This window comes from Pundamilia nyererei, unplaced genomic scaffold (genome assembly GCF_000239375.1).
Source record: "Pundamilia nyererei isolate P.nyererei 1_Seehausen unplaced genomic scaffold, PunNye1.0 scaffold00347, whole genome shotgun sequence".
Taxonomy (NCBI): domain Eukaryota; kingdom Metazoa; phylum Chordata; class Actinopteri; order Cichliformes; family Cichlidae; genus Pundamilia; species Pundamilia nyererei.
This window is the reverse complement of record NW_005187748.1, coordinates 144569-159785: the sequence shown is the minus strand read 5'-3', so window position 1 is coordinate 159785 and position 15217 is coordinate 144569. Positions and strand designations below refer to the sequence as shown.

General features: G+C 44.3%; 1 protein-coding gene across 3 annotated transcripts in view; it reads right to left on the bottom strand.

Moving 5' to 3' along the window:
• The window catches only part of sgsm2 (small G protein signaling modulator 2), a 102296-nt gene that overhangs the window by 15032 nt on the left and 72047 nt on the right, over nucleotides 1-15217 (bottom strand). For 2 of the 3 annotated variants that reach the window (XM_013915684.1, XM_013915685.1), the window contains 11 exons: nucleotides 14608-14775; nucleotides 12811-12878; nucleotides 10797-10945; nucleotides 10528-10662; nucleotides 7751-7875; nucleotides 6920-6987; nucleotides 6436-6599; nucleotides 5433-5565; nucleotides 5092-5226; nucleotides 1718-1892; nucleotides 1136-1200 (listed from right to left, as the gene is read on the bottom strand). In XM_013915684.1, the coding sequence (XP_013771138.1) occupies nucleotides 1136-1200; nucleotides 1718-1892; nucleotides 5092-5226; nucleotides 5433-5565; nucleotides 6436-6599; nucleotides 6920-6987; nucleotides 7751-7875; nucleotides 10528-10662; nucleotides 10797-10945; nucleotides 12811-12878; nucleotides 14608-14775 (1385 nt within the window). The remainder of the gene's footprint in view (nucleotides 1-1135; nucleotides 1201-1717; nucleotides 1893-5091; nucleotides 5227-5432; nucleotides 5566-6435; nucleotides 6600-6919; nucleotides 6988-7750; nucleotides 7876-10527; nucleotides 10663-10796; nucleotides 10946-12810; nucleotides 12879-14607; nucleotides 14776-15217) is intronic. The other variant, XM_005752172.2, reaches the window with a different exon arrangement.

Below are 15217 nucleotides of genomic sequence, written 5' to 3'. Positions count from 1 at the left end.
GGCCTCCAGCGCTGCAAATATGCTACATTTGTTACAGATATCATTACTGCTAAAGGAGGCCGAGGAGTAACTAAACATCTGACACAATGAGCAAGAAAGTGCAGGAGGGACAGGTGAAGTAGCCATGGTGCTAACGAGTCGGCTACAAGCTAAGCTAGGCTAGCGAAACAGTACAGACAGTGAGTGAATACTTTGGCTATAAATTAGGTAGTGAGTACACAGAAAGTGTGCTTCGGATGAAGCACGTGAAGATTATACTATGAAAGCAGAATGTATTTAAAAGTTGTTAATTAAATTGCTAAGCAAATAAGCTACTCAGAAACACCACTGTGTTTGAGCAGGAACAGGAAGTGATACTCTACCGCAGAGCGAGCGAACACCAAGGGGCCTCATATTTGCCACACGTGCATGTTTTATATCATCAAGCTAAGTTTTAAGATTACACAGTAATAACCTGAGTAAATACAAAATGCAGTTTTGAAATGATCATTTCATTCATTAAGGGAAAAGTTATCCAAACTGTTTTTCATTTGGTGTTATATAAATAGAAGTGAACGGAGTCAGACCCACGAACTGATTGTGCCGCACAATCATGTGTTTGCAATAACCGGCAATGAGTCGTCATCACCGTGGACGAATCACTCATCTCTTCACACGAGGCCTTAAAGGTTTGGAAACTTAATGAATCATTTAAAACTGTGACTGAAACTTTTTGTCTAATGTAACATTGATGGTCTGAAACAAACGAAACCCTCGAAGAATATATAGAAAAATATGTAAAAGAATATGTAACCACATCAGATTTATTACATAAGAGATGCAGATGGTGCATAAGGACAAAAAGCAAGCGCAGAATTAGTTCAGGTAACTCAAAGGGTCGCACAGGTCAGCAGGTTCTCACACTGCTGCAATAAATCAACTTATTATGTGTGACACTAAATCTAATCTCGTATTTGTTACAGGCGGTATTTATGAATTCGTCATTACATCACAAACATACTGAATATATGAAACTGTTAATTTAAGATCACTGTAATTTCACTGAAATGTCCGTAAAGTCCAGGTGGAACATACGATACGAGGCTCTGGCCACAGATCACACTGGAAACAAAGCGCAAGAATAAAGTGTGCTTACATCCATAGAAGGCTCTGGAGACTATCTGCCGCTTCATGTTCTGGCAGAGCATCTTCAGAGGAATACTGGAGAAAACAAAAGAAATCATTTGTTATCGTCACACGGATCCGTCTCATCGATCTGTGCGTGCCTGTGGTTTCTCAGTGCACAGATAACCTGTGAAGATCCCCGTTCAGTACAATCTCTCACTGTGTTACAGCTAAGAAGCCACGGCCGTCTCAAATCGCTGATACTTTTCTGTGTGTTCAGCTGATTATTTCCACAGACAGTGAAGCTCTGCTCTTGGCCCGTTCGTCCTACCTCATGTACACTGTGTATAGCTTCAGTGTGGCATCACATCAACACTAAATAAATAAAGGCTTCAAGAATATTTTAATATTTAAACATCTCTTTTACTCTTGATGTGTACTGGTTTCACGTGGCTCTTAAATACAACAATATTTAACTATAGAATTAGAAACTTTGGTTAAATTCACTGTTTTCTTACATTTACAAGATGTGATTTTCTCAAATCTATACAATGTCTACACAACTCCTGTAAGCTAATGCAGCGCTGCAGGCAGCTTCTGCTTTGATGCATACGTGTGAATATCTGACGGGTCGTGTATGCAGGTACAGCCAGACGCGTAGTCAAAGGACAGGTTGCTGCCAGCGGTGGAGCAGGACTGGCACAGGGACTCGTGAGTGGTGACTTCAGCCTGTTGCCATGACGACGGGCTGCCTCCAAAGCCCTGCGTGTCCATCATGTCCCCGTGGTCTAAGCCAGAGAAGGAAAACGAGAAGACAGAGAGGTTTCAGTGCTCGGAGACACTTTTCTTTTCCCGACACTCCTCTCCTACTGTGAAAGGCTAAGCCTTACATATTATGACATTAGTCCCTCAGCTCAACCATAAATACATCATCACAATATTAAGAAATGAGGAGATGGAGAGTTTTAGACTCGTGTTAAATATGAGAGCTCGAAAAACAAAGGAAACCAAAAGTGGAAGGGGATGGTTTTGGGAAGCGGGAACAGTGCCGTGGGACAAACAGGCTGAGAGGATGCCGGTTCAGTTCATTCAGAGAGGAGGCAAGAGAGACAGCGGAGCTCGGGACGATGCTCCAGATGAACGGGAGAGCAGAAGACAGGAGGAACTGACAGTAGAGAGGGCGAGGCTCACGCTCAGGCCGTGCAGGATGCATAAAACCAGAACAAGACAAGAGACGTCAAAAGAAATCCTCTCGAAACAACCAAAACAAATGGACACAGGGAACACACAGGGGAGGGAAGAAATCAGAAAACATTAACAAATGCTCTTCACCTTAATTCTTCAGGTTGGAGCTGATGACCTGTCATGAATATGAAGCTGTGCTTTGGTCGTTCGATAACCCCCCCCATAAAAAAGTCAGTTTCAGAACCGAAAAAAGCAAAAAAGCAAAGAGAAATTGTGCCGGAGCAAGACCGACATCGGCCCCTCCTGATTTACTTTGGGACTAGACGTGATCGACAACTGGTTTTGGGCTCAGTAACGCAACCCCGCTCACACCAGGACTCCACGTCTCAACTACTGCGGAACCCCACAGGACCATAATGAGAGGGGTGGAGGACGGGGCGAGGGGAGGGTGGGGTGGTGGGGTTAGTGAAGAATTACAGTGAACAGCATTGCAGCGAATGACTGCACGAACAGAGAAGAGGAAACTGGAGAGGAGAGAGAAATCAAAAACAAACAGAGGAGACTGTGAGAAAGTCCATCACAGATATGCAGAAACACACAGTCGTTCTCTAAAAGCAAACAGGCGCAGACATGCAAACACTGTCAAGCATGTCGCAAGTGACAAAAGAAAGAGCCAAAAGGAAACAGAGTGCAAAAAGAAAGAGCCACGACAGAGAAAACCCAACAGGACTCGGGCATGCTTCAACAGATAAACCCTTTTTTTAACTCTAAGGAGCATCCCAGAATGCAAAGCAGCCCCTAGGGCTAGGCGAGGACACCTGGGAACGTTTGGATCTGTGTTGAAACCTGCTGAAAGACATTTGCAGTGACTATAAAACAAGTCTGCTCATCAGACAGCGCGTTTCCTGTCTTTCACAGGTTTGTGTAAGAAGTGGATTTATCTGTGTTACTGAGCGCTGGAAAGATGGAGAGAAAACAGAAAGAGTGAAATCAGGAACAGAAGGCGGCGGGGGGAGGGTGTTATCAGCTGCTGCAGTATTAACCAGACGCGTGACCTCAGCGTGTTCTTAACGTCCAACTTCCAGCTAGAACAGAAACTACTTTCACTAATACTATTTAGAAGTGAATGCTGTGGTTTGAACAGATAACCTGAGATAAGCTGAGATGCTGCTGTATCCGACTCTACAAGTATCCTAAAAAAGCCCTGAGCTGCTCACTGTGCGGAGCTCCCCAGAAACTGTGTTGTCATAGCAATGCAGCCATTTTTTAAATTACTCTTTTATTCTCATTTTGCTTACACAAAGTTAAAAAAGTCTGTTTAACTGAAAAATCCTTCGTGTGTTACCTCACCATATTACCAGCAGGGCAGCCACGTCTGAACGTTTACTGGGGAAAATGGTTTGACCACAACAAAAATCACTGACACTCTGTTTTGTTTCAAGACATTTTACAATGTAGCATTTTTAAACTTTTTAACACAGAAGCGTGTCAGAGTACTTGTAACATAGTTACATTACGAACATTAGCTGCTTCACATTGTGAATACCTACAACTTAGCAGTGCTTCATAACCCTGCTGACGGCTCAGCTGCAGCAAAGAAGCCACAGCAGCTGAGTTCGAGCTGTCACTCTGAGGGACGTTAGCGAGCTTTTATTGGGTTGTGTAGTGGATATGCTACCAGTGTCTAATGGATGTGTCATGAGGCAGTCACTACGGTCAGTCAGCTACACAAACTCTGGACCAAATAACCAACAGGCTAACTGCAAACAGGTGCACATTTTTGGAAGGTACTTTTCTTCTTTTTCTGACACAGTGCCCTAAAAACTCCCAATTCAGTTCAATTCAATTTTATTCATATAGCGCCAAATCACAACATAAGTCGCCTCAAGGCGCTTCATAGATACAGAGAAAATCCCAACAATCATATGACCCCCTATGAGCAGCACTTTGGTGACAGTGGGAAGGAAAAACTCCCTTTTAACAGGAAGAAACCTCCGGCAGAACCAGGCTCAGGGAGGGGCGGGGCCATCTGCTGTGATTGGTGGGGTGAGAGAAGGAGCTACTACCCAGAAGCTACTAACTCATGTGGTGCAGCTGGACACAAAGTCAATGAAGGAAGAATTTAGTGTTTCGTACAAGAGCAAACAACAACAAAAGCCTCTTACTTAGACGAGTCTGAAGAGTTCTGTTCATGGTTCTAATGTGGGGCTAATTTTCTGTAGGCTGGAAATGATAAGCACACCTTTCATTTTACATGATGCATATGAAATATTGATTAGTGCACTCAACCAGAACCTCGATGGAGACTGTAGAAGGCCTTTAGCTTGTTTGAGACGATGTTGCGGCCTAAAATGAAAATCATATTTAAGTCTGCAGCTTCCACCAACCAGAACTCATCATCAACACAAGACAAACAACCAAAAGATTCTTCCATCTATTTGTTAATCTGTGGCGATTTCCATTAAGAAACTCCCCCGTCCACGTCTATGGTGCAGTGTACTGCTGACGATCCTACCACATAAATGTGTTAATGCTCTAAGCGCTGCTCGCTGGTTTTGTTTAGTTGCTAACACAACCATCCCTAGCCCATGCTACACTGTTGGGCTCGGAGTCGGGGAGAACATACACAGGCAGACGAAGCTGGAACGGGTGGGGTTGGGAGGTGGAGGGGAGAGGGCCTGAGACAACATAATGGGAGGCAAGAAAGAGCAGGAGAAGCGGAGGTGAGGTCTCGGGGTGGGCAGCAGGGTTTGGTGAGGGTGGGGCAGCAGGGTCGGGTAGGTGTGTTAAGGTGATAAAAACCTTTCATGACATTAGGGTCTGTGAGGTTCCGCGAGCAGATCATTGAGATCATAGCATGGAGCCTATCTTCCTCTTCCTCGTCATCATCCAGCGATGGCGCGCGGCTGCCCGTGGTGTGGTGGTAGTTTATAGTGACTGTTAGCACCGGTGGGACAACAGAGAACAAAGTTAGAAAAGCGGTGCCCTGCATGGCTCTGCAAGAGTATTGTGGGAAAGAAACCAGGGTGCTTTACAAACACATTCATGTAGCCGTTAATCAGATTAGTGTTCGCCACAAAACAAGGTTCGTTTTGGTTACGAGCAGCTACGTCTGCCTCGTGGGCGCCTGCGCTGTTACTTACTGGCTTCGTATCGATATCCAGGGTAGACGATGCGAAACACGTAGTCGGCGGCCGACTGCTCCTCGCCGTTGGCTTCCTGGTCGATAAGCCTGGCGGCACTACTCCTCTTCCTCAGTTTAGGGAATACTTTACCCTGTAGGACAGGTTTAGCATGTGATGCAGGTCAAAGACACAACTTAAACAGGTTTAATGGGACGCTCTTAAATTAGCTTTGTGGGATTCTCCAACACTGAGCCGCCTGGGTTAAGACCTTTGGTTCATCTGTTGTCTAAAACAGCTGTTTTAACTGACTATTCTTCTGATTGGCTGGTTTTACAAACGTGCCATCTGACTTGCAGGTGGGGTTAGGGGGTTGTGCTCATATTATAGATATCACTGATGTAAAAGAGCCACGAGTAGACAGAAAAATCGAATCTGGAGCAGTCTAAATCCTGGGCTTCTTGCACGTTTGTCCCACCGTTTCAACCCGAGTAAATACAACATGTAGTGATTTCATTTATTAAGGAATAAAAGTCCAAAGCTGCTCTTCTTTGTGAAGCAGTAAAGTTCTGTCACATACTTGATTGCAGTTGTTGCTGCTAAGGGTGGAGAACCAGTTATTAGGTTTGAGGGGGGACTACTTTTTGACGCAGGGCAGCTGAGTTTTTATGTTGATGGTGACGAACTTTAGTTAAATATAAAATTTTGAGATTCCTTCACAGTTTAGAGGTTTCGATTCTACACATATCTGCTGTATCGGGCTTTATGTATTGATACCATTTCATGACATCAGCAGTCTAAGGAGCCTCAAAATATAAGTGCTCGATGTAAAAACTGTTTATTGGTCACAGCATCATCTCATCACCTGCACAAAGTTTCAACTCTGAGTTTTTGGTCTTGTCTCAAAGTTAGATTCACTCTGTAGGTTGTAGGTCCTATAACTACAGTCTGACGGCACTTCACTGTGCTTTATTTTATTTTAGTGTTTTAGGATCTTCATTTGTTACCTGAATCATGCTATTACCTTTCCTTTTTGGGACCAGAGAGGCGGCTCCAACTGGCCCCGTGGTAACAGGCCCGTTTCCAGACAGGAGAGAAAGGCCAGCAGGTGACCACCAGGGGGAAAGTGCAGGGGTGGCCGCTGGATCCCATCCTGACTGACCAGAACCAGTGTCCCCCCACAGTCAGCTGGAATATGAACAGGCCAAGAAAAGAACAAAGTGGATCAAATACTGTCTTTTAATAGTGGACAAGACATAAACTGTGATACTGTAAAAAGAAACTGAAGGTTTGTGCATGTAAGAAATGGAAAAGGAGGAAAAGGAGGAGAGGGATTCTCTGTGTACTTTGTCATGATCAGTGACATCATGAAACAGATTCTTCATGACATGATCTAAATTTGACATGACAGACTGTGTGTGTGTGTGTGTGTGTGTGTGTGTGTGTGTGTGTGTGTGTGTGTGTGTGTGTGTGTGTGTGTGTGGGACTGAATGCAGCAGTATACTCACAGCGTTGGTGACAGTGGATGCATACTATCTGGCGCAGAGGAACAGTGAGTGCGTAATCCCAGTAGATACTAAAGGAGAAGCACGTGTGTTGGATTAGTAACATAAGAGTGACGGGAGTACAACGATCTGCTGATGATCCACAAACAATGCATGAACCCAGGAACACACATGTAGACCCAATCATAGCAAATGCAGTCCAAAAACAGAGAGCAGACATATTAGGTTAATCTGTTAATACATAGATATATACATAGATAGATGATGCACAACTATATATATCTATATCTACCTATCTAGTATTTCTCCCTGAAAGTAGAAAGATAATTTAGATCCGCGAGACATGAATCAGTCATGAGGTTTCCTGTGAAACTGATCTGTGGAAGGTCTCCCACAGAGAGCAGCATCTATCCATTTACTAAAACAGTTGTGTCATGTGAAGCAGAGCTCTGTGTATAAGCTCAGGGTGGCCCCTCGGCCGTGTGAAGAAGAACACGAGACATCATTTACCAACTGATCTTGACCAGTGTGTTTGTAAATGCATGCCGCAGGTATTTATCAAAGCCGAGGCTCTCACTCACCTGTGAGCCAATAACAACACCAGCACAACCTCCTGAAACACTTTCTGTGACACCTGAATATTGTAGGTTTGCTTCAGGTGTGTCTGTTACAACAAAATCATGACACGACAATCCGCCTGCGACGTGTCAAACGTGTGTGCGCACATCTGCATTTCTTTACTACATTTGTTTTTGTATCAAGCAGACTTTATCTGATGCATTCAAACTGTTCATTTCTGAGACGCTAGCTCATGTGTTCGTACACTCGGGCTACCTCTTCTCCAGGTCGCAGTCTCCCAGTGTGCCATTGATGAGCTGATTGGGTGTCCACTTCAGCGTGAGATTATCCCCCGCTTGATGGAGAGACAAGTAACCCCGTAAAACCTCCATGTCCTTCTTCTGCCACGTAAAACGGAGAGGAGGAGATGGAACATTGTTAGCACCAAGATGAAGAAAGCGCTTTTACTCAAACGTGTGACATGAGATGCTTTTCCTCAGCACTACTGTGGAGGTCACAGCACTGCTGAACGTGATCAGCTGCAGAGAGAAACCATAATGCGTCTGCGCTGTACACACTGATGTCGACAACATAAAAACTTAATTCTGCAGTTATGAGGATGTTTTTTGCATTAAACTTTTTTCACACAGCACCAGAATCTGCTTTGAGCTCTGTGCTCTATGATCCCAGCATTTATTTAACACACCCTGATAATCTGGTGTTAGTAAGATGAGCTCATCAGCCACTGATTCATGTTTCTGATTTATTAAACCAAGGAAACTGTTTATTGCCCAACTCTGACATTTATTCTCACAGACTTTCTCTAGCTTTTATTTTCTTATTGTCATCTACTCATCACACTTTTCTGAATCTAATTTGTTGGAAGTGTGATGATGTCACACGGTCCAGGTTTAAAAATTATATTTAAGCCACATCAAAAGCCTGAATTTATCCTCGTGAACTCTGTGAAGCACTCGTGTGCCTTCAAGTATCTCCTAGACCAACAAACTGCGCTAATGTTCAGTTGCGATTCCAGGATCCCTTTGCTAACATATTTTCAGTTCAGTAGATGGAATTTCAATCATCAGAAATGTGGACGATACCAGGCTGAGTTCATGTGGGTGTCACACGTCAGAGTCACTTCCACATCCCTCACATTGTAACAAGGTCGCTTCACTTGTTGTGGTTTTCACGTCATTGCCGATCGGTAGCTCACAATGAGAGAGCTGCTCTTGCACACCAGTGCAGCGAGTGCTGTACTTCTCTGCATGTCTGTCAGCGGGGCTCGGAGAAAGGCATCTTGGGAGGCATACGTGCTCAGGGCCAAACGTGCTGGAGCAACGCAGGCAGAAGCAAGATGTGATTTCAGAGATCTCACACACACTACTGTGCAGCACAGTTCTACTACTTGTGCTTTTAGCAGCTCGGTGATGGACCTTCGGGGTTTCAACGCGAGTTTTGGGTTTTTTTTGGGATTCTTGTGATTTGAGTTTTTCTTATAACAGCTGTTTCCTGTTTGGTTTCTTTATGGTTTGAATTTGAAATGTAGTCTTCCTCCCCTCTATCCCCGCTCTTTTTTGTCCCATTTATCTTGGATTCAGCTTTACCTCCCTTGATTGCATGTGTGTGTACGACTTATTCCTCCCTCTGTCCTGTGGTTTCCCGGTGCGCTCGCTGTCAGTTGAAGGATTAGTTTGCCGTTTCTTTTTATGGATACTGACTTTCTGGACTTTGCCTAAATAAAGGTTTGCTTTTGTTTATCCTGTCAGCCTGTGGGGCCTGCGTTAGGGTCCTCTCTGCCTGCAGGACAAGCTGAGTGGGCGCTGCACGTACAGTGTGTAGGCTTCCAAGGATTACTGCTGCTATTCTAAAAAAGCAGCAGCTTCGGGGCCTACACAGCCCTGCAACCTTTGACAGCTACACAAAGTTTCAACCTTTATCAAAGTTTATGCCAAGATTTTTTCAGAAAGCTAAGCTCTAAGCTGTCACACACTATAGACATAGTTCATTTTATCCTGCTCTAAGACTGTCTGTGTTTGTACGATTGAATGTATGAAACACAGCTTAGTGTAAGAAATAAAAAGCAGTATGGGGGACTGAAACTGCTCAGCATGTCTTGAAACATTGTAACTGTAACTGTGATTTACAAAGAATCAAAGAGTATTTTTCATTATCGTTCCTCAACTGTTACGATTGATTTCTCGTGGGACATTAAAGTGTTACATCCTTACATTTGCGTTTCCCCTCCTCTTGCTGATATTCGTCAGGCGCACACTAATGTAGTGAAATGCATCTGATACACACAGCTCGCTGTCACACGACTGGAAATAGCCGCGGATCATCCAGAGCTGCTGTTTCCGTCACTGCTTTGTTCTTTACTCAGCCAACATGAGCTGAATCATCTGATTTTATATTAGAGCAGAACAGACTGACTTTAAAACTTGATGAAACATACTGAAATGAGCACATCCTGTGCCATATTTATTTCTTTATCTCTTTTCACCCGTTTCATCAGCACTTGAGTCTAATTAAGCTGCTGATATGTGGTTCTTACTTGTTTTCAAGGCTCCATGTGAGCGTGCAGCATAAAGTCTAGCTGTCGTGCTGTGTTAGCAGATATTATTTTGCTGATAATGTTGCAATATTTGACACAGTGTCTTCTTGTGTTGCACACTGCTGTGTGACAGAATTAGCTGTGCAACACAAAATCAGTGCTGCAGAGAAAAAGTCCATAACGCAGCAGACTTTGTCCTAGTAATAGAAAGGAATATATCCAAACTTTCTGCTTGGATAAATCAAAAGAAAACATAACAAATCAAGTTGTTATGGTTTTTTTGATGGATGTAAAGTTTGGTCAAAGTGAAGACACACTCTCAGCGGCTTGTTTGAAAAACTGTAGGATCCAATATCAGACTGGACTGAGATATGACCCTTTACCAAAGTACAAGTATTGTCACTATATGTCTGGGCTGTGAGACTGTGGAGGAACTGAAAGCACTCCAGAGGATGATGGGACAAAAACAGCAAAGTTACTGTGTGTCAGTGAGATGTACCGGTTGCACAAGGACATTATTTTTCCCATAGAGCAGGTGCGTTCTGGAGTTTTGGTGAAGAGACTCCACATACTCCCTCGCTGATGCAGCAAACCTGTCCTCTGACATGCTGCCGCTCGACTGCCTTTTGCGGATCTAGAAAAGAAGCGAACAGCCAGTTTATACAACGAACGACTCCTACGAGAAAACCAATCCTACACACGCCGATGATCTATCCTTAGAACAACACCTCCACAGAACAACACCTCCAGAGGATGCCCCGTACTAACCCCCAGAGCAGGCCGGTGGCCGGCTAAGACGTCCTGGCCCCGGTGGGCCCCGTGAATACGATGGCGCTGAACCAGCTCATTGGCTGAGGGGTCTGTCCAGAAATGATCCGAAGTCTTCAGCTTCGTGTACTCCAGAGCACACGGCCCCACTAAAAAGACAGCACACACATACACAGTCTTTAAGCAAACATTTGATGTTGCTCATTTCTGCATATGTGATGGAAAACCTGCAGCGTATCTACGACATGCTCCTGTGTGCACGTATTTCGAATTCTTGATTGAATTTTGATCAAATAACACTATTAGAGAGGATTCTTCATTGCTAACAACATTGTATAATCCTGTCCTCCTGTCCAAAGTAAATCAGGGCTGGCATGTAGTGAGAGATGGGCTCGACCCTGCATATTTCACCAGGTCATCACAATGGTTCACTAGTAAAATGGTCTGTATTTAAATAGCACTTTACTAGTCCCTAAGGACCCCAAAGCGCTTTACACTACATCCAGTCATCCACACATTCACACACTGGTGATGGCAGCTACATTGTAGCCACAGCCACCCTGGGGCGCACTGACAGAGGCGAGGCTGCCGGACACTGGCGCCACCGGGCCCTCTGACCACCACCAGTAGGCAACGGGTGAAGTGTCTTGCCCAAGGACACAACGAGCGAGACTGTCCGAGCCGGGGCTCGAACCGGCAACCTTAGTAGATAAAACAGTGTGGCACAAATGTACCGTATTTTTCGGACCATAAGGCTCATTAAGTGAAACAAAGCAGTCAGAGAAGTCAAACTTTATTCAACTCATTCTTCTTGCTTCCTCCACTTCTGTACCATTGATTCATTAATGCTGTATTCTATCACAGCTGCTCTGTTCCCATGTTGTTGCAGTATATTAATGACTAACCTCGTGTTGTGGATGGATTATCTCAGTTGTTCTCCTGACTAAAGTGTGGTCCATTTACAGCATCCTGCCATGCGACTGTATTTGTCTCTAACCATCGGGAACCCTCACGTTAACGAGTGGAAAAAAGTTAGCGTTCATCCTCCTGCTTCACTGTATTTATGCTATGCTAACATAGCTGTGTAGCTAATGCTAATGCAGACTGTCAGTGCCCCAGGGCAGCTGTGGCTACAACCGTAGCTGCCTCCACCAGTGTGTGAATGCGAGAGTGAATGAATAGTGGCATTGTAAAGCGCTTTGGGTGCATTGAAAAGCGCTATATAAATGCAATCCATTATTATTATTATTAAGCACAACCAGAATTCATACATAAGATGCACCGGATTATAAGGCGCACTGTCGATTTTTGAGAAAATTAAAGGATTTTAAGTGCGCCTTATAGTACGGAAAATTCTGTAAGTTTCCAAATGCACCTGTGCTGCATTCCAAGTAAAGCCTGAGTGGACAAACAGTATTTATACCTGTGTACGGGACTTTTTTTTCTTTTACATATCAGTAATCTAATAATATCAATGGTACAATAACACCAAAAATATGGCTTGCAGCAGTCTAAAGAACTTTAAATGGTCAGACTAGAAAAGTGCCATATGAATGCATATACATTACATAAATGGTTTCAGTTCTTTCTTTCTGTCAGCACAGAGCAAATATGCAGCAGGTGTTTGGACACATTAATGTGCGTCTCTGTCCCAGCTGTTCATGACTATACTCTGCTCCGCCCCTCATCAGCACTCATTATCTGCCTCATCAGTGTCCCGAACTCCCTCTTTAGTCAGAGATGATAAAGTGTTTATTTTCTCTTCACCAGTCTGTCTCGCAGTTAACTTTGTCTAGTTTGCTCAAGCTGGCAAAGCTGTTTGCTTCCTGTTCCTGTCTGACTGCCTGTCTCTGATTCCGAGTCTCTGCCTGCTGTCCAATTCCAAACAGTTATGAAAATGCGGTCTTGTGTATTTGTTTGCAAATTTAAATGAATATATGAACAATCACCTGGATGATCAGCTGTGCATGCTTTTTTACTGGCCCCTGGTGATTAAATACATTAACATACTCACCTAGTAGGGCTGCCAAGATGGGCCCAAAGACTGAGTCATGCATCAGAGCTTCCCTCTCATAGTATTTACTGCCGTCAGAAACACAGAGAAGAAAGAAACACGTCACTAGATATGATCAGTTTGGAGGTGATGAGTGCAGGTTAAAGGTTAAAGTATGACCTGTCAACTATCCAAGAACAGGCAAGGATTCAGCAACGCATGATAGAAACTCAGATGACACACCTGCCTGATTACATCACCACCCCTCACTCATATCTAGTGGCTGCATTACATCACAGATCCATCACATGGGTTAGGAAGATGTGGTTTCTGGCTGGCTCCAGTGTAAATCACCGTGGTAACTCATGCTGAATAGCTACAATGTGACCTTGTATTTGAATAACACCAAACTTCCACAGAGCGCTCCGAGTGAGCAGTTCCCAGTAGTTTCTGTGGGAGTTCACCATGACTCTGTCCTCCAGGATGACACAGTGAGTTCTACTTCACCCGAGGAGCGTGGCAGGGAACATGCAGCAGAAATGGTTTTGCCACAGATACAATCTGAGCTCACCACCTTCATTACAAATTAAGACTACATTTAAGGATAAGCATTTCAACATCAGGTTAGAGCCACCGCCTAATGCACAGGTAGACGTACAGGGGGCGTAACAGATCGCAGGATGTGGCAGGGAGCAGGTCAGAGGAAAGTCTGGCAAACCCAAGATAATATCAAACAGCATAAATGAACAAAGCACCAATTGTTTGCTCAGTTCATCTTTAAAAGTGATCAAATACTCCAAGTGTAGGAGATCACACCCATTATCCCCTTCACTTGACTCAACAGTGTGATTGCTGTAAGTGTATAGAAGCTGCAGTGACACTTTATGCACATGATGAATGCAGCAGCACACCCAGAGGACCGAGTGAGTAGAAGAATCACTGATGGGCTCGTTTCTATGTATTAGCGCTGGCCGAGTGCTTCACCGTGACGGTTAAGGTTGGACGGCTGATTCACGCGCACATTATTTCCAAGTGCTGTGATTTCTCAAAGGTTGAAGATATGCCTGTGCATTAAGGATGCATCCCCGATAAAATAAATATACCCTGGCTTCAGGCATCTGTCAATACTGAGAGCTGATCCAACACCAGCGTTAAATTAAAAAGCTCGACTTCCCTCCCAGTAAGGACGAGGAAGGATAATGAGTTTACGCATCAGCAGCTAGGATGTCCTATACAGCTAAACCCCCAACACTCATCGCGTCTGAAACAATATTGTTTCCCAGTATGTGTGATGTTAGGCCCAGTGAAACCTGTAAACACAATGAGAAGAGCACTGAGGTCTGCAGGCTTCACAACAAAGGCCAGAATAAAGGTTTACTAAGGTTGCTGTTTGATGCTCTTTACTTCTGAGGGACTTCTGAGGCCTTGACATTCACCGTGGGCGTCTTACATCAGATTAGATCACCTCCGCTGCAGCTGTCTGAACACAACGCCGACTTTACAATATTTGCCCAGCTTTTACCAGGAACTATACAACAGCAAAACCGCACAAGTCTTGTTTAGGGTTGTCTGATAACCGTTGCCATGTTTGTGAACCCCATCAGTGCACTTCATGTCTGAAGCTTTGATCAGTGAATTGCAGTGTGTGGACAGCTTGTTGAAACACACAGTGGTTGTTAGCCAGACAGAACGCAGAACAAAGCAAACACAGGAGAAGAATGGGCCGCATAAATAGATCATTTATTCAGGTACAACAAAGCCTGGAGTAGGTTGCTGTGAGTCACCACAGTGCAACACCAGACAGTAAAACAAACTCACCTGCAGTTGTCCACAATGTACTGCACAATCTTGTCCAGAACTTTCTCGAAGAGAGCCGTGCGGACCCAGATGTGTTTGATGGCCTGGGCGGAGAGGGGCTGAGGGGGCCGGCTGGTGGTGGAAGAGCCTTGTCTCCTCAGGGGTTCTTGGCCCACGCTCTGGGTTCTCCTGCACAACAAAGCACCAGTTACTGTAATTAACCAGCCTGCAGGAGCGCTCGTGACACACAGGATTTCTACGGCTGATGCTGACCTACACTTATATAAATTTCAACCTGCAAAAGAACCTAAACTTTATCAGTTACAGATAAAGAATAAATAAACATCATGGATAAGGATAAAAGACACGTTACAATGTTACAATGAGTCTATGTGAGATTTGAAAAATGGGCAAAACAGTTCCATTTTTACTCTGCCTTCAAACGGCTCTGCAGAAGATACGTTATAACAATGACTAACTTACTGTATCTATTTCAATACCTCTCAACCTCTCCCCAACCTTTGAGAGCATTTGTTCTCTCCCCAACCGGTCGCAGCAGATGGCCCCGCCCCTCCCTGAGCCTGGTTCTGCTGGAGGTTTCTTCCTGTTAAAAGGGAGTTTTTCCTTCCCA